A 24,116-nucleotide genomic window follows, 5' to 3' on the forward strand; every position below is an offset into this window, starting at 1 on the left:
TTGGATAATCTAAACATTTTAACTGTACAGAGTTGACGAAATAAATTCACTGAACGCAGATTTTATTGTTGATTATTTATATTTAAGCACAATAATATACATAATTAACTTTTTATAAAACATATTACATTAATACAATGTCATATGTTCTATATCATTTTTTTATTTCTTTCTCGAATTATTTTCTAAAATCACATAACCACATTTTTTTATGTTCTCTTTGGATAAACATTTGAAATTTTTAATTGAAATAGTGTGTTCATGTTTTGCCTTCTTCTCAGTCTAGCTTTTGAGGAATACTATTTATTATAACTGCATTATAACTATTTTCTGTGCTATTCCACTTCAAGAAGATATTTGTGTTCCAGTCAGGTGCAGTTTTTATAATTATAATTAAATTTAATCTTATTTTAAAAATATGTTAGTAAATTGTTTATAGTTAAACATATTTCCACCTTTAAAATTACATATTTTGCTCCTTTTTATTCATTTGATCATGGTTCAAAATTGAGAAATCTGTTCCAAATAATATCTTGTAGTAGCATTATGCGAACAAAACTAAATTGAACTATTTTTTAATTTTTCATTTGTTCTTTTATTTGCTAAAAATTGAGAAATCTGTTCCAAATAATTTCTTATAGTAACATTATTCGAACAAAGCTAAATTGAACTATGTTTTAATTTTTCATTTGTTTTTTTATATAAACCTTTACTCCCATTGAGGCTTTTAGGTCGACCCAACTACCTTAATACAAAAATATATTTTAAAAATAGTTGATACTTAAAAATTATTTACGCAACATGATCGAATATATCCCTTAGTTTTTTAAGTCCATAATCCAATTCAAATAAAGTTTTTTTTTAATTTAAATAATGATTTTATGAATAATTGTTGCATTCTATTCGTTATTTTATTTTATTGTGATTTAAATTTTAGGTTAACAAGAGATTTAGCATTGGTTTCATGGTCATTTGGTCAGTTTCACATTGTTACTGCCGTATGGATTGGCATCAACTTACCGATTGTTTTCTTTTTACATCCTGTCTTTCGATTCTGGGCTTCTTCTAGAGCATTTGCGAAGAAGAAGGGTAAGTATTAAGTATTTTTGGGTATCTTAAATAAATATGCCATTGAAATAATGAATAGTCCAGAAAAATATGGGATAAAGTAGAAATGAAATGATTTGTGTTGTCTCAAGTGAAAGATATGATGATAGTAAGATAATATTCATATGATTCAAGTGATACTATTCATCCTCTTTATAAAAAGTTAATTTGTATTTTCGTTATTATTTTATATTTTTAAGCTTTCTAAAAAGAAATATTTTCCAAAATGTTCAAAAACATTTTGAAATAAACATATTTAATTTTGAAGTCAGTGTTGCTTTGCTAGATCTTTGATCATTTTTCAAAGCATGTTACATTTAAAAGGAAAAAATCAGCATATTTTATGACTTTCAAATTCAAAGTTTAGTGTTAAGTTGCAAATGGAAAAACTGATTGTTATATAGTTCCTTAGAAAATATATAATTTAATTATTTTGTGATTAAGATCTTATATTTAAAATTTCTATAACGAAAGAGAACGTTGTGCACAAAAGACAAAGGCTTCATATGATGATAGAATTTTTCATATGCTTGTGAAACTGGTAGAATCGAGAGCTGAATGTGTTTTCTGCTCGGAACATTTAGACATAATTTTTATGAAATATGAAATTTAAATTTCCAGATACTTTGGTGTCATATTTTTAATATTAAAACGCACTAATTTCTTTGAACTGTGATTTACATTTTATATTTTGCTTTTGGAAGTAATTTTTAACTAATCAAATAAGACTTTAGAGAACCTTAAGATATTTATTTTTAGTTATGAGATTCAGGTCTTTAAAATGATCTCAAATACCATAACTAAAACTTATTCCTTCCAGTTAGTCTCGCTTTGTGTATAAAGAAATGCAAAAGACCATGTTAGCACTACAAAATTCAGACTCAGACTTCAAGTACATCTTTCCAAAAATGATCATTTGAATAAATCATTTTTAGGACTTGATTCAGCAAATATACTTATGCTACTTCATTCATCTTTACAGGATTTGTATGCCAAGATGCGCTGTATTTCTCTCTAAAGCTTTCCCTATTCTATTTGAATTTTTTTTAATCCCCTAAAATTCTAATTGGATTTTTTTTAATCCTTTAAATTCTACTTGGATTTTTTAGTGTATTTTTTTTGTTGTTGTTGTTATGTGTGAACTTTCCATGACAAAAATAAATTTTTCTTTGAAATTATAAAAATAAATAAATAAACTCTGGAAAAACTAACTAAATTACATTCCAATATTTCCTTCACACCGAATCGTCGTTTATGGCCAAGAGTTCAGTTTAAAGATTGATTGTTGTTGTTTTTCTGTAGTTTATTTGGCGCAAGAGTCATATTTGGCTTAAAGATTGAAAAGGTTGCTGGATAGAGATTCGATTGAACGCTGGTCTGTTGTATGGCAAATCCATTGAGCATCCTCCTGCTAGAGTTGGACGGAGGTTTGAAGAGGATATGGTGGTTCACTTTTCACCTGCATTTTTTAATCGCGTTCTAAATTGAAAGTTGAATCCTAAAAGAGCTCCAATATAGTTTCAAAACGGGTCGTTATTTTGAAAAAAGCTGAAAATCTCAGTTATTGGTTATGTACTCATGCAATTTGATAACGCTTTTATTGAAATTATTTAAAAGTTGAATGCAAAAACATAACAGTGCAGATTTTTTTTAATATTTTGTTTTTAATGAATGAATAGAATAAACAGTTTTTTGCTACCCTACCGGTTTTAATTCCTGGTGGAATTAAACCGATAGGGTAGCATAGTAATCTTAGGGAATTTCTCATTTTTAAATCTGTATTTAACCATAAATTTATTCTAGCTTTCAATTAAATGCTACGTTTTATTTTTTACTTCTATTGCTATTGCTTCAAAAAAGAAAAGAGCATCTCATATTCTTAAGAGAATTTAATTGATTTTTGTTTTTTAAATTAATATTTTTATTAATTTTAAATAAGCGTATACAGAATTAAAGAACGTAAATTCTGTATTTAATGCATGATACGTCGTTAAAGGATTCAGTTAAAATAGCAATTCATTTAAAAGATTTAAAAAAGAACGCCTGAATGTGACTTTAAATTTCTCAGTTGTCATGTGAATGGAAATGACCATATCCTCCCTCCTAAAAAATGTGTCATCTAATTCAGAGTATAACCTCTTGAATTATGAATTTCTTTTAAGACCAAAAATGAATAAGCTTTGAGGATGTCGTAATTAGGGTTACGTGCAGTTGTGGTTGACTCCAATTATTGCAACATGTTAGAAAAATAATTTTATTTACTTTTAAACTTAAGAAATGAAACAAATAATTTTGATTCACTACAAGCTTCACCGAGGCGAGTGCGCGAACATTCCGAAGAAAACGGAGAGAATAGCTTTTTAGAAGCATCGTGCGTGTCAATACCCGGATGATGTGCAGCGCGCCATTACGTCACACACAGCCTCGACGGAGACTGTAGTTTACAGATTCATATGGAAAGATGATAGGCATTCGCTACAAGATCCTTGGAGGAATAATGTCTGAAATGCGTGCCCCATAACACTAGATTTGAGACTGAATAGCCATTGGATATTTTACGTATCACCAATGTAGCGCATATCTAACTTTCTTAAACTCATTATTTGATATAAAGGAAATAACTCGCAATTTCTTCGCAAAGAAGATATCAAGTTTACACCAGTACTATAATTTACTCATCCTTTATTCAATCCTGAAAGGTGTTTTATAATTCTGCTTTTCAGTACCAAAGGAATGAAATTTAAAAAAGACGATTTTCCAGTTACAACAATTTTATATACAAAATCTGATTTTACATCAAGTCATAACTAGGTAAATTTATTAAGAATACACTTTTTATAATTTATTCTGGTTAATATGAATATAAATCCTCAAACAACGAATTAAAGTTTTTCCATTTTTATTTTTCATTTTTCTGGAAAATTGGTATAAAGTGGCTTACGTTTAAATTAAAGAATTAATTTTAAATTAAATTAAAGAACGTTTCTGAATTAAAGAATTTATGATCGCTCAATATTTAGAGCTCTGTATGTATAACGATGGATACTTTAATCTCTTTATAGATTTTGTGATTCAATATTTTGCACTTTATTCACTTCGTATGAAACAAAAACAATGGATTAGTATGAATAGATATGAAATTAATGGATATTTTAATCTCTTTATAGGCCTTTATGATTTGATGTTTTGCACTTTATTCGTTTTGTATGAAGCGGCTTTGCTGATAATTCCACCAAAAATAATCATAGACTGCAATATACCACCCGCATCATCTTGCGCGTTAGTAATGGAACAGGTCAGTATTGTATTCTTTTTTTATAAACCAAGTATACATAAATATGAGTTAATAGAGTATACAAGTTAAGAGTTAAATAAGAATTTAATGTTGTCTTTATTTCTCTTACATTTACGTTATGTTATAATTAATACTTCTCTCATTCGGTGAAACATCAGAAATCTATTAATTAATAAATTGCAAAACCATTTAGGGATGATATTCTAAATATATAAAAGATCTGGTTTATCTTTATGTTCGTTTTAATCGTCGCTTTGCAATCTTGGATCGTTTTATATTGTATATCGAGATGAAATATGGGTCACAGATGGATTATCCCAAATGGAATTTTTTTTAAAGCTATTTTAAAATTCGAATTAATTTTTATTAACTTGATTCTAAATGATAAATTAGAATTAATAGTTGGGAAATTTTAGGAATCATCATAATTTTGTTTGCAATTGGAGAGCTATAATTTTTGTATCATTCTAGAGTTCAGTACCTTTCTAATTATCGTAACTTGAAGTTTGTAACTGAAAATTGATCTGTGCAACTTTTCTAATTTTAGTGTGTTTTCTATTTATTTATTTTACTGAATAAACTTTTTTTTCCAAGTTGACCTACGGGACTTAATTATTAATTAAACACCAGGCTTATGCATTAGCATTTCGCGCAATATTTGAGTTCCACGTGTTGCCATTCAATAAAAATAACAATTGAGAGTAAATGAATTATTATTGCATACGAGTTCTTTTCATATTTTTATGTGGTTTTAAAGAATTCTTTTTTCGCTTCTGTATTATTTAGCTCAGTGGTATCTTGATATGATACTTGATAGTAATTGAATTATGCCTTCGGAGGCCTTATTTATTTTTATTTCGCTGATAGTGTACATAATAGGCAATATAATGTGGTAACTAAACTACAAGTGTTCAGTATTCAATTGTAAGGGTCATTAATTATTACATGGAACCAGTTTAAATATCAAGATCAGAAAAAAAAAACATTTATGTATATAGTTTGTAGATTATAAATTTCTTTTTCAAGTTAATTATTTATGGTTATAAGAAAGTAGTTTTTTTTACAAATCTGAAATCCAGTAAAAATCGCTTATCTAGTAAAATGGTTAAAAGTTTAACAGATAATGGATTCAGGTACCATATATCTGCTATAGTTATAAATAAATTTGTTGAAATTAAACAGAGGAATAAAACGTTAGGTTTAGTAGATAGTTGAACTTAAGATTGAAACAACAATAGTGAGATTGAATCAAGTAATAGTACTGAATTATTGCTTTCTAAAGGAGCTCAGAACTGAAATTTATGGAAATTCCAAGCAAAAGTAATTTTACAGAGCGAAGAATTATTTTAGAATATTTAAAAAAACTGCTCCAGCAATAAATGACGATTTAGAGGAAGACATAAAACAGCTAACTGAATGCAAGAAAAGTTATTTAAATTCATAAGATATCACAGCTAGCTGGAATGAAAATGGACCTGTAATATTGCTAAAGTAATATGTTTTTTGTATCAGCACAAATCCAAAGTGAGTATGTGTATGTTACAAAAAGATTTTTAATGCTACTTGCGATGGAAAACAAATGCCGGAATGTATTTCCAGTTTAAAAGAAATTAGAACTTAAAACTAAAGCAATCTACGGGACATATACGTGACCATATGCTCATCACTGAAGTTTTCGATGATTTGCTTCCAGATTATCAGTATTTCCTTAGTGTCTGTGAATATGTACCTCCTGATAAACAAGGTATTAATGACTTTATTAATAGATTATCAATTGATAGATAAAAAAAGATTGAAAATGCACAGACTCAATAAGCAAATGCTTTCATAAGTAAGAAGTTATAGAAAAAGAAGCAATATGAGCAAAATGAATACAAACTGTAAGATCTATCAAAAAGTGCTTTTCAAAGACTTTGATTTAAAGTTATGTTTTATATGTAGGAAGCAAATTATAGAGCCAAAACTTTTGACAAAGGCCAATTCTCGCCTACAAGCAAAGAATAATTTAACCAAAAGAAAAAATATAAGATTTCATCAGTATTGTTTAGCTGTTGAAAAATGAAAGTAAAAGAAGTTGGCATTTCATTTTTATTGGTCTAAATTCTGTGGTTAGTCAGCACATGATATATGACAAAGCATTGATTTATAAAGGAATGCTAAGTCTTATAAAAATAAAGATTGTATTGGAAATACAATAGATGCTTTTGGCAGAGATAATTTTCAAAACAGAGCATTTGATGAAAGGGATTGTATTCCAGTGAGTTGAAAAATGTTTTATATTTTCTTAATTTAAAACGAATTCTCATTTTCGTTAGCTCAATAAAAGAGAAAGTCTGTGCAATTGAATTAGATAAAAAATTTGCAGAATCATGAACGACGAAAAAAAATTCTTGGAAATAGAGTGGAAAAGTTATGCAAATTAATCCAAAACAAGTCTTTTTGGAACATATAGTGATAGATTATTCGTAGTCATCACAGTTTTTTAATACAAGCTAATAATATCATCTGCCTTTTTATAATGCATTTATTCATTCAAAAATGTTTTAGAAATCTAAGGAAAACGAACTTTATTTTCCTTATGCTCTCTAAATTTTTAATTCTCGTAATGTTTATTGACGTCCAATTAAAAATGGTTTATATCCCTTGATGTATAGTAAGAAATATTCAACATTTTGGAACTATCTGATGAAGATAAGCCAATAATGACGACGTAAAATATAGAGCAACATAGACTACAGCGTTGATAGCAGATATTGATTGATAAGACAGATCTATTTCTTATTATAACATACTGATGCCTGGATAAAAAGCATTTTGTCAAGTAAAAATATAGTTAAGACAATTATGATTTTCAAATTATTTGATCTTTCATAGTTTTGAAATATCTTTTTTATATTTTATCTGCAAATTTCATTTTCATCGTTTCATTCATTGTCATTGATATTAAACTGTAAAGGAAAAATATTAGCATTTTTTGTATCAATTTTTACTTATATATATTTTATTTCGCTTTATATCTATATTGACATATGTTTTGTATTTCTTCCATTTCAGTTTAGACTTTTTATGAAGAGTTATGCATTTGTTCGAGAAAACATTAACAGAGTTTTAAAGTATAAGCTCCATGAAGGTATTGTGAAATCTCAATTGATTCGTATTTTTCGTGATTCAATCCTGCTAAAGCCATAAAATTATACAATGCCGTTAAAAATTAAGAAAATTTTCGTTTCTGGTGTTTATCGTTAGAATGACAATTTTAATAAAGTTAGATTGCATATACGATATAAGAAAATAGCTATACGACTGTAATTCATGTATAAATTATCGTGTGCAACCATCATTAACATCAAAAGATTTAAAAGAAAATCAGAATAAAGTACAGACTGGCAAAAAATGTGGCCCTCTCCTAATCCACAGGTCTCGCATTATTAATTCAAATTTCAGTTTTTATAACATAAGGTTTGGTTAGATTTAGTTTGAATAAGTTATATTTACGCTTTCTTTTAATGCATCACGAGGTCCTCTTGTGTACACAGCCGGCCACCCCGCCAACCACTGTACGAAGGAGTATTGACAGGAGCATCACGAGGGTTATTTGGGATGCAGAATACTTAAAAGATTTGGTACTTACCTGCTCCAAATGTCACCATAGTATTCGGAGGATGTTCGGTCCTCGATGTCAGATTCAACGTAACCTAGTCCACTTGCATCTGGAATTATTTGCCACGAATCCAGATCTTAAACCTTTCCCCAAGCCAGCGCAGTCTAATCCAAGATTGATAATCCAGTTTCTAATATGTCAGTTGCTGCCGGAAATATGCTTGAAATGCTCAGGATCTCTAGCAGAATCAATTCATTCAAAGCAATATAAATCTTCTGATATTGTTGATGCTTGCCTTTAAGAGTACCTATCATAAAGAATTGAATCACCAATGTCTATTTTGATTTCACTTTTTAATCAGTCATTTCTACTTTATGTATGTGTAACACTAGCTACACATTTCTACCTGCGTTTTTCGATAAAAATCTGCTTAGAACACCAATAGCTGATATTTAATGTCAAATCTTGATAAAATATTTCACTTACTACAGGTTACAAGGATGACGATGATTCATTCAGTTGCTTTCCCAGTGCGCAAATCTTAATTGCGTTCGAATATTGCACTATTTAGTATTTCAGTAGCAAAAATGTGTCCCACTGAAAATTTTAATACTACAAATAAGATGATTATAGGAATTCCCAAGACTGTTAATCCTATTGTGATATCTCGGCTTTGAGAAGAAAAGATTATAAATATGAGACTCGATTTTTCTGAATATTCACTGTGTGTGTTGGCTAGCTTTATGTAAAACTCGCCGTCGATATTCAAGACATTCTCGAATTAAAGTGTGGAGTGTGGCTCTGATGTTTTCCTAATCATCTAATTACGATTCAAAACAATGAGATCCTTTCTCAGTGTAGTCATTGCACATAATGTTCTTTTGATAGAATCTGCAAAAGCACTTATTTTAAACACCTACAGAAAATAAATTCAACTTAATCAAACTAAACGTTAAAGTTTCTTTAGTGTAAATCCGCTCTTATCATGCGCAGTATGAATATGACAGTTAATTTTTTTTTTTACTTATTTAAAATATTGATAGCGATTTATTAAAAAGCCTTCCATTAATAAACAATAAATAAATCTAGAATCGAACAATGGTATTGTGATAATACTTTAAGCATCTTTACTTTATGCAATTACTTCGTTAATTAAAATTGGTATTACTGAAAAATCAACTTTTCGAAATTAAGAGTATTGTAAAAGTGGTTTTTTGGCTATAGCATGCGCCAAAGCTGCCTAGGAAAAAAAAACAAATTTATTAATCAATTTTTATTTAAAAATAGAATTAAAAGTTTGATAAACCTCTTTCTGAGTACTACCGAAAAACATACTAGATCTGATTTTTGAGGGTCAAATAATTTGCCTTATCATGAGTTTTGAATAATTTTTAAATTTGCATGCTGCACCAAATAATATACAGAGAATATGCAACCAACAATCACTATCAGGTTAAAAGTAATTAAATCTTTAGTACTGCGTATGAATCGTAACAAGCAATTATGCCTAATGTTAGAAAAGCTTTCCAGTTTTTTTTAATTTTATCATTTTTTAATGTTTTATATACGTTAAGAAGTTAAAATAATCATGCCTAAAAGTAATTATTAAAGAAATTTCGCAATTTTGGTAGCTTTTAATGATCTTTACTTTTTTCTTTACTTTTTATAAGTACTGTTATTTGTACTGTTTTTTTTTTCATATTAAAAAATTAAAAAGCTACGTTTAAGATTTTTTTTCAGATGATGATGAGGAATCAAACTCACCTCCTTGTCCAGAAGTAGGAAAACTGATATATTTTTTATTTGCACCGACATTAATTTACAGGGATAGCTATCCAAGGTAAAAGAAGGAAAAATTCTTGCATTCGTTCTTTCATTTATGATATTTTACGAATTTGCAGCTACGAATTTTGCAAGTCAGTTATGCATATGTTTATATATATATATATCATCAATAAAATTAGACAAATTCTTGAAAAATGCTTTAATATATTTCTGTCGCTTTAAAATATCATCTCTATAATAGAAAAAAAAATTACATTCGTTAATTTACGTGCAATGTACTGCGACTTACAAGATAATAACCACACACCTCTGTTTTCCAAATTTCATCATGGAATAAAAAAACTGATTTTTATTTTTTGCAAACATGAGTGATTGTGGGGGATTCTTTTTTTTTTCCCCTTTTCCTATTTAGTATGAACATGAGACCTACATGCTATGTCTATGTAATAAAAATCATACCATATTCGCTACTAATTGCGAAAAATTCAATTATTTCCTCCAGTTTTAATATTTGGAAAACAGAAATAAAGGACGATATTACTTGCTATGCAATGGTATGTTGTTTACAAACAATATATATGAATTTGTGAGAATTTTTCTGTTGCATAGATGAGATTTTAAAATAGCATGAACACATTCATTCATTTTCCTTTATTCAATATAAGAAATAAAAATACACGAAATCGTAGTAGAAATAGTATTAAAAAATCCTTTCCTTAATTTGATAAATGTTTTAAAATTCTAAATATTTTAATTATTCATAAATTCATTCGATACTGAAATAAAATTCATCTGCATATCAAATGAGATGTTAAAACTTTAACTATTGAGTCAAGTTCATCAGTGGTGAATAGTTCTTTTAGGAAGCATCGATGTAAATTGATTTCTTTTTTTTAAAAAAAAAACAAACTTAGATTTAAAATAAATTTAAGTAAAAAAATTATTTCAGAAGCGATCTTGTGTGAATGTACTAAAAAAGGAATTTTCTTATTTTAATTATTTTATAATTCATTAACACAAACATCAGTGAATTTTGAGACAAATTTTTTTCTCAAATTCACTATGAGATAGTGATACTATTGCAGAAAAAAAAATGCAGTATGATAATTATATTCTGAAATATTTAAATATTGCATAATTTACTAATTTACAAGTATACTTAATTTGAAAACTCTATAGTGCGTTAAAAATTGATTATAAAGTTCCATTTTTATTTCCTCACGTAGAAAAAGTATTGCAATCGTTAAAAAAAATTTTACTCTAGATTTAAATGAATATATGTTAAACTTAAATTCTTGAGTTTGGAAAACACATTTTTGACATTACGTCTGTCTGTGACAAATATAACTCAAAAAAGCTTTGAGCTAAAGGGTTGAAATTTAGTATATAGTGTTTGCACAAAATTTGTGCATTTTTTCGAACGGATTTTTTTTTCAAAATACGTTCGAAGAATTCTAGTTCGACTAATACAATTAAAAAATATCTGGCCATCTGTCAACTTTTCTGTAAAATCCGTTCTGAGGAAGTCTGTCTGTACGGCTGTTAGAGCACAAGCTAACACGATAACTACAAAACGAAGAGAGATGTATAAAACTCAGTACATAAATTTAGCAACTGTATTGTAATTACGTATCTAGTTTAGAGAGAAATTCAACAAGAGGTTGACTACTTATTGGTTTGTATTTTCAGAAACAAATAAACGCGATAAACTTAAAAACGCAGTGACTTAAAAATATCAAATTTAGCATGGGATTTTGTAACTACAAAAAGCAGTTTTAAGCAAATTTTTGTTTGAATCAGTTGAGAAAAACGTGTCAAAAATACTAATTCGATTTTCGGATACTTTTTACACAAGTCAGAGATGGGTCGCCAAAAAAACTCGCCAAGAATGACACGATGCATTCAGTAAAAATGGTAAATTCACGACAAAGTTGAATATATCATAATTAAAATAGGTCAATACCATGCAGGGTGCTCTCTGGGTTAACAGCTTTATTAGGGACTGTGAGTGAAAATTTTTGAAAGACTACTCCCTCTGGTTAAAAATATGGAAAAGTCACGTTAAATAAAAGTTTGTAAAAGTGTTTCACTTTTTCTTTTATTTTCAGAACATCTGGTATTCGCTGGGGTTTCGTTGCCTGGAATCTTTTGCAATCATTTCTTATTGTATTGGGTGACTATATTGTCTACATTTGTTTTTTAGCGAATAGCTTCAACAAGTCGGGCATTGAACCCATACCCATCACTCATTTTGTGGGTTTGTTGGCTATTGCAATCTTCGCAGGTAATATGATCTCGTTCTTAACGTTTTATCGCATATTACACTGTTTGCAGAATGCTTTTGCTGAAATGCTGAGGTTTGGCGACAGGTTGTTTTATGACGTAAGTATCTTTCTAGTTGCGTGCTGATTTCATATGTTTATAAATGTTCAGAATAACTGCTGATGGAGTGACCTTTTCTAAGATTTTTTGTTATGTAGATTTTAAACACGTTTTTTTTTCTTTTTTTTTTGCTTTATGTGAGTGATAAATGTAATTTTCAAAATTCTTTAAAAAAAATCAATCTCACTTGTTAGATGAGTCTGGTATTTCTCATGCCTTTGTTTGAATTTCAGTATTCAGTTTTATCATGATTAGTTTTGTTAATGTAACGAGATTTTCTGCTTTCATAACCAGGAAGTCCCACGGGGGAGCACCTCGTAATTGAAAGTGAGAAGCGTTTGGCATGGTGGTTGGTTCTCGCCACCCTTGTAGGTATACAAAATGTTGGGGTGGCTAGTTCCCATCGATGATGGGACGTGCTTCTTAGGGAAGGGTTGTACCGTAGCCGGTGATGGCCCTTAGGAAACAACCCCAGTTCCCGGCAGTGTTGCTGTCACGGCAGTCCAATCATTCTTTTCCGTATGCCTTCGAACGGGTCAGAGTAATTAGTCTATGATTCACCACCAAAAAAGTAATATAGCTGAAAACAATTAGTTACTTGCTCCCTTTTTGAGTTTATTCTAATGCAGTAAATGAAACAAACAAACAAAAAAAAGAACCATCTTACTGGAAGCTTCATAGAATTTTTGAGGATGAACAAAAAAATTCTTACTTACATTAGCTGTCCTAGTTTTAAACATCGATATTGTATAAGATTAAATACCGTTTTCTATAGATACATCCTAATATTAGCGAACAATTTAAAATTTTCATTGCTAGAAATCAAATACAGATATTGATTGTATATTTCTTTCCCATAAAATTCTGAATAACTTGATTGATTTCCTTAAATATTAAACTCCATTTTTTTGTTGTGGTGGTTAGAACTTCTAAAAAACAAGATTACTTTATTAAATTTAAGCGAATTTTTTTATTAAATTTAATTGCAAGGACTATTTTTATATATACCAATTTTATAATTTCATTTATAATTGTTATATGTAGATATCTTTTCTTTTCCAATATTTTTTTGATATATTTACAATAAATGTTTACAATTTTTAAAATTATAATAGATTGGAGTGTTCATTTAATTGACAATTACCCGCCTTCGGCGATTAGATGTTTCGTTCAGTATGTTGGTTGTATTTAACTTCAATTAAATATCTTATAATAATTATATTTATGATTTTCTCAAAAATAATTTGTTAACTTCAAATTGTGAGAGATATTAAAGCTTTCTTTAATACCCCTCCAATGTTTTTTGTATGTTGTATAAGTGAAATTTTCTAATAAAGTCTCAAGGCTTCCTCGCTGAAAACAGAGCTGTTAGTGTAATGGACCTTCTAATGTACATCGTATTTCACAGTGATATCCTAGTCATTTCGGTTTATTTCTCATGTGAATCCCATCTCTACTATTGATATGTATGAATGTGGGCGCGCTCTAAATGACCTCGAGTTACTAAATTTTGCTCAGATTTTGAGAAGTATGAATGGGCATTTCAGAGTGATTTCTATGAAATTTTAATTTAAATTTAAATTAATTAAAATAATTTAGATTTTTGAGGTAACTTCTGAAAAAATATTTATATTTTTATATGAAAATGAATGAAATTATTTATATGAAAAATATTTTTTTTGCATCGTTTTAATAACCAGACAATTATCTTTTTCATCTTTTCAATGATTCAGAATTTAATTCCTGTAAGATTTTTAGACCTATATATATATATAATTAGGTTTTAAATGTATTTTGGAGAATATTTCACAATAATATTTTCATTGCTGTGAATGAAACGGAAATCGGTTTCATTGTTTCTTCCAATACGTAATCGCATGATTTTCGTTCATTGTTTCATGCTAGAGAAGAAGGATTCTAATTAATAGCTGAGTAGTTTATAGACGAATAAAAAATGAAAATCGCGTTATTTAGAAGGTGAATGAACTGGACATAATAGAGCTCTGACGTCATGGAGCTGAACTCCATTAAAAAGGTTCTCATACATGATGAACAGAACTTATGTAAGACTATTAAAACTACACTGTTTGAAATCTAGATTCTAGTATTGTGCAATTTTTCCTGGAATTGAAAGTGATATCTTCAAAGTTTGGCTCGGAACATTTCTATGAAGTTAAATCTTATGAATGCACGTTTGCTTTAGGAGAACGTTTCTTATTGAGGCAGTAAACTACAAGCGTGTATGCCTGTGAAAAAGAACTTGCTTTTTCAAATTAAATTTTGTTTTCTTTGATGCTTGTCTTTATCTATTTTACTCTGCTACTAATAACTGAAAGAACTGAAAAAATAATGTATTTCTGAAAGTCACTTGCACCCAGAAAAGATGATACCTCGTGTATTTTTATTTAAAGGATTGGTGGAACTGTACTTCCTATACAAAATTTTACCGATCTTTGAATATACTTGTACATGATTGGCTGTACTCCTACATCTATTGTGATATGTACGCTGTAAGTAACAAATTTATTTGCATATTTAAATGAACCACATAATGCAAAAATGCTATAAGTTCTCTGTTTCGAGAACAGCGTTAGTTCATTTGGAAGACAAGTTGAATGATGCGTTTGTGTTTGTATTTTAGGGAAAATATCCATCTAAATTTAATATGCACCACACTGATGGTATTTAAATATTTATATCAAAGAAAAGAAAAGAAATCTTTAATAAGCGTTTTAAGAATTCAGTAAAACGCTTAAAATTCAGTAAACGTTCAAGAATTCATATATTATTCTATTTATAAACTTAACAAAAATCTTAGATATTATAAGTTAAAAAAGAATTGAAGTGGATATTTCTATCAAAATTCATAATTAAAAAAAAGCCTATTAATAAAAAATTTAGTGAAGAAACAATAGTAAATATTAATTTCTTTCTACATAAAATATAACGCTGTATAATTTTTAGATTGTATTAAATCTTTAATATAATCTAATTAATTGTATTAAATCGTTTTTAAAAGCATCAGAATATTTTGCTTTTTAAAGGTATTTGATTATTTCTCGCTGCTTCTCTTTTGTTTAGATTTTGAAAAGCAGAACTGTTGCTATGTTGTCAGTTTTTATGCTATCTGCAATTGTTCACGAATATATCGTAGCCATTTCTCTCAGATTTATATTCCCTCCTTTATTCACATTATTTTACATAGCTGGTAGTAAGTATCCTTTCATGAATTACTTTTTAATTATTCTAAATAAAAACATATTTAAAGCACGTTTATATCTGTGTACTGTACTGCTTAAAGCACGTTTTATTATAAGAACATCAGAATACAAGATATAATAACCGTAACCGATTATATGTCATATACATAATTTTTTAAATCATTAATGAATACCTAGAAATTTTCTTCATATTAATTTGCAATTTCTTTTTCTTATAATTTTAATTTTGCTTCAGTTTCTTTATAGTATTGTTTTCACTACTTCATGATAACACGATTTTGTTTTCACCTTCACATTTTAAAATTATTTTCAAATTTTCAACACACTAATAAAAGCGTATTTAGAAAATTTTTAATTAACCTTTTAATAAATATTTTGTAATTAGCTATTGTAAATATTACTGTAGTGATTGGATTTCGAAGCGTTAGGAAATAAACGTTCATAGATGGCGCTAGACCACTTGCGCGAGTGTAATTAAAGGAGTGAGGTCATTCGAGTGTTTGCTCTTGGAGGAGAAGGAGTTACTGAGCAGAGTAACACGAACGAATCTGCAATAAATTTGTTAAGTTTTCTATTTGCCTAATTTTTTCAAAGCACTCACGAACCAGCCACGACAATTACGAAATCTGAAAATCCTTTTTTCTTCCAGATTCAATATATAAATTGAGCCATGCATATGGAGTCAAAACTATTGTATACAAGTATAACTGAGTATAAAAGTGATTATAAATTTCACGTTTATAGAAGGAATCAAATAAAGCTAATACAAGTATTTAAAACTGCTTTGGCCTGTTTTAACAAAACTAAGAATGCTTTTTTTTGTAGAATTGAATATTTTTGAATACGCCTTATTTAAACCGTTTATAAGTGAAATTATTTTGGGATTCCTCAAAATGGATTTTAAAATATCAATATAAAAGTTGAAAGTATTTTAATTAATTTAAATTAAAAAACATTAATACTGAACATTAAACTTTATGAATAAAAATATTAAATTATCTAAATTCAGTAGAAATATTAAATTGAAAAATAACATTTATATCATATCGAATAATAACAGATATGGATTAAACTTCTTTTTTCCTTTGGAGTGGAAATTTATAATAAAGATTTCCTATATTAAATTTGGGATATTTTTACAGTGAGATCTGAGTATAAGTAGGACAATGAAAATTGACTTTGAAAAATAAAAAATAAAGTTCAAAAGTTGACTGATTCGGCCCTGAAAGTCCTTCTATTCGTCATAAAGTGCTAATTAAAAATCCTGACATGTTGTCGAGGTACTCTTTGTTCCTTATCCGGTGTGACACCTTCCCGATAAGGTGGGAAAAATCGATTTTTAGCTGTCCTTAGACTAAAAACCGTAAAAAAGCAAAAATGAAATCGATTTTTAACTGTTTCTAAATCAAAACTGGTAAAACCTTCAAGAAAAGGAAGTTTGGGGATGATTTGCTTGAGAAATTTTCAGTATACTGTCCACCGTTTCCTCCTGCCAGCTGAAGGAGCAAAACTGCATGTTTCACAACATATCGGAGTGTTTCAGTGGTGATAATATAAATGTGTTGCATAATGCATGTTTGCAATTCACCTAAGACCGCATTCGGACGTCTGTACACAACATTTATAGGTAACTCCACAGGGTTCAAGTATGTTGATCGTAACGGCCAAGCTGTTGGAAAATGGCGACTGATATTTTTGTCATTTCCAAAGTGAAGAATCAAGATCTGCTTTGCTGTGTTGAAATGTCCTGGGGAGTGCTACCCAGCATAAAAATTGTGATGTCCACATCCACTCTGTTGCAGTGTTGAAATGAGTTGTTGCGCAAAAGAGATTCATAACGTATCCTATTGACTGTACCGGTTATAGGATTCAAAATATCAATCTGTTCAAAAATTAAGCAATCAATAATAAAGGTTGCCGTAAACTCTCACCACACGGTGCCCTTTTGAAAATGAAGAGGTAATGGTTGCATTTGGAACATATTCTCTCTTACCAGTGTTTTGGAATTGTGAATGTTGATAGAACTTTGGAGAATTAAATGGGCCTTTTTGTCTACAAAATGATTTATGGCTATGCATTGTCCATTTCCTTTGAAGCAAAAAAAAAAAAAAAAGAACCGGCTTCAGTAATAGCTCCTCGTTTTGACAGATCAATAGGAAGTAACTCCTGAAAATGTGTAATTTTGAATGGGTAGTATTGCAAGAATGACAAAATCATGCACACAGATATGTCTGAAGTCTGGAAAATTCCCTATATACTGCGCATTACCAGAGCAGTACTTGGCACTTTTTATAGTGGTGTAGCCACATCCTCCCCTGATGTCGAAGCAATTGCTTTCCTCTCTATGCCACATTTCACTTCAAATGAGCCCGTCTCTTCAGCTTTATCAATCATCTTCTTCAGACCGAATGCTGTTATTTTACCGGAACCGCTTCTAAAATCCCGTAACGTCCGGGATTACTTGAAGGTAATTTTCGCATAGTCACCATTCTTGTAAAAATATTCATAGTAGAGACACGACTATCTTCTGAAACGCAGAAACTGCTTGTTCCTTATTTTTATCACAAGAATAATGTGAGCTGCGCATATCATGTCTCTGAATTTGCACCTTTAAATTAACACATCTTTTAAAGCAACAGATTTCAACATACTGTGAAGAATACAGCCCCATATATCGGTAAACTTTTGAATTTTTTCATTCATAAAACGAATTTTTCAATATGAAATATTGTGTCATTCTGACCAGTAGTTCTTTATTAACAGCCTTTTGAAAGTGCAATTTTAATTATAATCAACCGATACATTGCTTTACTATTTAAGAAATATTAGCTCCAGTATGCTTTATTTAAGCTCATATTATTAAATACTCTTTTTTATAGGCATAAGAATGATTTAGCCTCTCTTTTAACCCTTATTATATGAATAATCATAATTTATTAAATTTTGGCATGTTATATCTAAATCAAAGTTACATAAATATCTAGTTTTAATTTATTCAAATTTTTCCAATTTTTGTATTCTTTTGTAACTGTCTCGATCTTAATTTTTTTTTTAAATTTGCACCAAACTATTAATAAAAATCCAATATTTTTTTTTCAGTTATATTCATTTTTATGACTCGAAGAAGAACCTCAAACTTCTGGAACTTTTTCCTTTGGTTTACTTTGTTGCTAGGATATGGACTTTTACTAGTTTTCTACTCTTTGGAAATGTCTGCCAGGATCAACTGCCCGAGGATTTTAGTAGGTTTTTCCTCCTTTAACTTAGTTTTACTTCCTACACACGAAGTATAGAAAGAGAAAATATTATACACGTCAAAAAATTGCAAGTCGAGATTTCGTTGAAACTCAACGTTTCAGAACTGCCTGAATCCGAAAAACACGTTTCTGGAAGTATACTTGTCTGTCTGTGAACACGATAACTAAAAAATGGTTTGAGCTAGCCGAGCGAAATTTGTTGTATGGTTTTTACAACAAATTTGAAGATTTCTGTCAAAGTTTGAACAAGATCATTTCAAACGAAGGTCTGTCCCTTCAATTGTTCCAGTATATCTTAACACGATAAATATCAAACAAAAAAGCTGGATGGATAAAATTTGGTACCCAAATTTAAAATTTAAAGTGTAGACCTGCATTTAATTTAGAACCAAATCCGTGCAGGGCTTAACCATCTTTCACAAGCTTTTCTTTACTTTTTTCTACACTTTAACGTGATGACTAAAAGATTTTAAATATGATATGTGATTTTGAAACTATCATTGAAGTTTTATGTCAAATTTCATTTTTAATTGGACGGGAAAAAAGTATATACATTCGATTTTCTGGTACTTTGTACTAACCAAATCCTGGCGATTAATCGCCAAAAATCGCATGCTCTTTCGTAATCATTGTCTAATATCTATTCTCTATCTTTCCAATTGCATTTAAACAGAATTCAAAATCCCAAAAATCTGAAGGACTGAAATTTGATTTATGGATTTATTATCATAATCACAAATCTATATCACATTTTTTAGATTAAATCTATCAAAGAATGAAAAGCTTGTTGGTGTATCCGTTTGCTCGTATGTGAATTCGAAAATTTATAAATGCTTTAAGCTAATTTGCGATCAAACTTGCAAATCTGTATAAATTAAAGAATCTAATTGCTCTACTGGAAGTTGACTTGCAAAAGAAGTGCTCGATTCTTTTCTTTACGAGACGGAACTAAGCACAGAACGCAATATATTAGATTGTTGAGATGATACTTCCGTTATTTGAAAGTTGGGGTATAACGCATCCACATCTCAGACCTCAATGTTAATGACATGCACTGTTGCATCCTTGTAACTTTTTTCCTTTATAAATAAATATCTAGAAAAAATGGAGTTTTTTTTATCACTTAGCATGATTATTTTCACTATCACTCAATGTCTTTCTATCACTTTCAATTTATCACTTAGCATTTTATCTTGTGATAAAATTATGTTGTTTTGGTTTGGGGTGTTTGAAGCCTCGAAATGCACGGGCAGAAAATCGGCGATTTATTGCTTTGAGGCACCAGTTTTTTGCTTTTAGGGTTGTTAGAAAATGATAAAGAAGATTGTCACATTTGGTGACTTATAGCCAACAAAAGGTATAAAATAGCACGAATGTTTGCCATGCACCCGATTCTCCGGTCTGGCCAATAAAGTTGAGGGACGTTGGAAGTTATCGTCCGGAAAAGCGCACAGAAGAAACGGGAAATGAACGCGGAACAGTGAGAGAAGTATCGAAAGCTATATAATATATGTTTTTTTTGTTGTTTTTCTTAGTTTTCAATTTTCCTGGCTAGCAAAAATTTTTGGAGCTCGAACGATTTTGAGAGTTAAAAAAAAGTCGTTTTCTAAATATCGACGTATATGCGTAATCTGATATTTACGTAATTGTTTAAAACCGGTTTAAACTGGCTTTGCAAGAAAAAAATCTGGCCTCGCGAAAAATTTTTTATTGATTTTAAGATTTATTTATTGATTTTAATATGGTCAAAAACCATCGCTTTCCTAAATGTTGGTGATTGCGAGATATGAGTCATGTGAGAACATGTTTTTCTATCGGATCGATACCACTTAATTTAAAACAAATAATGTTATCATATGATTACTTGAAATTTGCGATAGCAGATTTCAATTTTTTTTTTTTTTTTCCCTTCTTTTCTTTCTACGAGTTCTTTTAAAAATGGATCACATATAATTTTTTTTAAAATATATATTATGATGAAATTCATTTCAGATTTAGAAATAATTATATTTAAAAAAAAATCATGCTCGCATTGACAGTAGGTTCGTAGTAATATACTAATTAGCATAAACTTTCTGCTTTAGATGCGTAAAAAATTTTGAGTTGTATTAAATATATTTCTGATTTCCAAAGATTCCAAACTAAAATGATGGATATAATAAGATTAATTGTGATAGATTACTTTATACAATATCATGTTCCTCAATAATGAATAATTTATTATTTTTAATTTCCTTTACAGGATTCTTGGCTAGACTATGCAGTTCCTCGGTTTCTCCATTGCAATGTGATATCTTTCCCAGTTTAGCGTAAAAGTTTAGTTAAAAAGCTTTTTAGTAAAAATATAACAATCTAACTCGACCTGTATTCTAAATAAATAGAATTCCGGACAATCCACTGAAAATTTAATTTTAGATATATGTTTAATATGTATTTGGAAATAGAGTGCCTCTAATTTTGGGAGACTTATTTAAGTAATATTGTAAATTATAAATTTTCGAATATGTCCAAACTTATTTGAATATCATTAAGAGTGTATCTCACTTTCTTTAATTATAAACAAACTTTTAAATCGATGAAATTAAGTATGTCTTACTACTGTAGATGTAGAATTCTAGAAACTTTTACAGAAATGGAAGCTTTCAGGTTTACTAAATCTTTTTTAAAATATTTTAAATCAGTTATATCTGATTAATAATTATTAAAGAAAGATAATTCAACTAAAAAATACATTTTCTTTAGAACCGATTTTTTGCTATTGGATAAAAACTTATTTGTCACTTTTTTTTACAATATGATGAATTTCTAAGCAAAAAAATCTTTATTCTAAAATGTACCGCTGTTGTGATATTAATTTTCTGAAAATCTTGAAATTAAAATATATTTTCTTTGAACTCACTTTCCTCTCTTTCTAGGATATATGGATTATTTTCTTGAGAATATTTTTTCACTGTATTATGCTTAGTCTCTGTTAATACTAGGCAGATTTGTCTGATTTGTATGTGGAAATTTATTTATGTGTTCAGTTGAGTTTTTGAGAAAAAACTTTTATTTTTAAAAATTGTGGTTTGTGTTAAATGGTTTTATTCTGATTATTCACAAAGCTTATTGAAAATGGAATAATTTTCCTGTTCGCAGTACCAAGTTTCCTTCTTTTTTTCTTTTTTTCTTTTTTTGCTTTTTATTAGATTTAAATTATTTTGCAAAAAATTAACATGTATCATTATCTATACTTATATAAAGCTCAATGTGTGTGTGTGCGTGCGTGCGTGCGTGCGTGCGTGTGCGTGTGCGTGTGTGTGTGTGTGTGTGTGTGTGTGTGTGTGTGGGTGGGTGGGTGGGTGGGTGCTCTACAGGCCAGACCATTTCACCTACACCTACCAAATTTGGTACATGTATACCTTGGAGGTCGGGAATGTGCACCTGGGGTTCCTTTTTTTGAATTTTTAATTAGAATTTTAACTTTTAATTAAAAACTAACTTTCCCGCCAAACAAATTATTTCTTTCCCCACCGCCAAATGAGTAAGGCTTCAACATTTTTTCCCAACAGCAATGAGGCTTAGGCGTAACATTTTCCTGCCGATTAATTCAAACGATTCTATTCATTTTCTTAATGTTTTATGCATTTAAGATTAAAGATTATTAATTAATCGATCTTTCAGATTCATTCTGAAGTACTTTTGAATTAAAATAACTCCGATTAAAGGAAATTAAAATTTTCTAATCGGCATAGCGTTACCCCAACTGGCGTAGAAATTTCAAGCATTTGCGTTACCATAATTGGCGTTGAAAATTCACGCATGCGTATTGTGTTCTGATTGTCGACAATGGATACGGACTTCGTTTTGAAGGTTTAATATGTTTTCGACAGATTATTTCAAAGGATTCTGTTTATTTTCTTAGTGTTTGATGCATATAAAACTAAACAATGTTAATTAATCGATCTGTTCATGATGAATCTCAGAAAATTTTGTAGAAACCTTCTTAAGATATTACATAAATTAAGAAAGATATTCTTAATTTTGCATAAGGTTTAGCTTAAATGCAAAGCGACTGTGTTTTCAGTACTCATATTTTAAAAGAAAAAAAAATTCATTGTTTCAGTAAAAAATTTCCTTATTTAAATTGCAATTTAACCATTTCCACTTTAATTTAAAGCATAAATTCTACGGGAGCTAAAAGAACATTAGGAAGATACATATTACGTTATAGTTGAAGTCTTTATAATATTATGAATGAATTATATGACTATCAAAATTTGTAACTTTAAAATATTTCCATGAAGAAACTATTAAAATACGAGTTACATAAAATATTTAACTATTAAAATTTTAACGAGCATTAATATTGGTGAACCGGTTGGTCGCCAAGTTTTTTCCCCCACTCTAATGAGGCTAGGGTTAACATTTTTCGGTTACAACATTTCTGTATTTTCCGTAAATTTATGCTTTAATTTTATTTTAGAAGTATAATATTTGGAATAGTTCATAGTAAGTGTGGGAATAATGGACAAAAATTACTAAAATAAATTTTAAAAAAAAAGAAAAGAAAAATATATTTAAAAAGTTCTCATTTTCGAGACTCAAACTGAAGACCAGCAAAACTAAGTGGCTCGTTCTGCTGATCTGGCAACGAAGCTTCGTACACATAGAGCGTCTGAATGGTCTAAGACTCTCATTATGATTATCCACTAAAAGTTTTAACGTGTTGTCATTCTGGTCTAAAAGCACAATGTTTTGAATAGGAATGAATTCTGCGCATGTGCGTGAACTTGACTCCTAAAATTTCTCTTGAATATAGAAATATTTTGACATAAAATTTTATTTTAGTAGTATAAGATTTGGAAAAGTTTGTATTAAGTTTGGGAATAAAGGATAAAAATATTTTTAAAAAATGTAAAAAAAAGAAAAGAAAAATATATTTAAAAAGTTCTCAGTTTCGAGACTCGAACTGAAGACAAGCAAAACTAGATGGCTCGTGCTGCCGATCTGGCCACGAAGCTTCGTACCCGCAGCGCGTCTGAATGGTCTAGGACTCATTATGATTATCAACTAAAAGTTTTAACGTGGTGTCATTCTGGTCTAAAAGCACAATGATTTGAATAGGAACGAATTCTGCGCATGTGCGCGAACTCGGCTCCTAAAATTTCTCTTGAATATAGAAATATTTTGACATAAAATTTTATTTTAGTAGTATAAGATTTGGAAAAGTTCATAGTAAGTGTGGGAATAAAGGATAAAAATATTTTTAAAAAATGTAAAAAAAAGAAAAGAAAAATATATTTAAAAAGTTCTCAGTTTCGAGACTCGAACTGAAGACCAGCAAAACTAGATGGCTCGTGCTGCCTATATGGCCACGAAGCTTCGTACCTGCAGCGCGTCTGAATGGTCTAAGACTCTCATTAGGATTATCCACTAAAAGTTTTAACATGGTGTCATTCTGGTCTAAAAGCACAATGTTTTGAATA

General features: G+C 29.3%; 1 protein-coding gene and 1 long non-coding RNA gene across 2 annotated transcripts; both read left to right on the forward strand.

Moving 5' to 3' along the window:
• The first annotated feature begins 1,004 nt into the window (after positions 1–1,004).
• Positions 1,005–7,508, forward strand: LOC129958246 (uncharacterized). Its single transcript, XR_008783185.1, has 3 exons — positions 1,005–1,089; positions 4,275–4,402; positions 7,457–7,508. It is a non-coding gene; the product is annotated as an uncharacterized LOC129958246 (long non-coding RNA).
• Positions 7,509–14,342: 6,834 nt separating this feature from the next.
• On the forward strand, positions 14,343–21,031 carry LOC129959142 (sterol O-acyltransferase 1-like). The gene is made up of 4 exons (XM_056071967.1): positions 14,343–14,680; positions 15,252–15,381; positions 18,491–18,633; positions 20,891–21,031. Exons 1-4 carry the CDS (start codon positions 14,672–14,674, stop codon positions 20,954–20,956), a joined length of 348 nt encoding a protein of 115 aa, XP_055927942.1. The 5' UTR covers positions 14,343–14,671; the 3' UTR covers positions 20,957–21,031.
• The last annotated feature ends 3,085 nt before the right edge of the window (positions 21,032–24,116 follow it).

This window comes from Argiope bruennichi, chromosome X1 (assembly GCF_947563725.1).
Source record: "Argiope bruennichi chromosome X1, qqArgBrue1.1, whole genome shotgun sequence".
Taxonomy (NCBI): domain Eukaryota; kingdom Metazoa; phylum Arthropoda; class Arachnida; order Araneae; family Araneidae; genus Argiope; species Argiope bruennichi.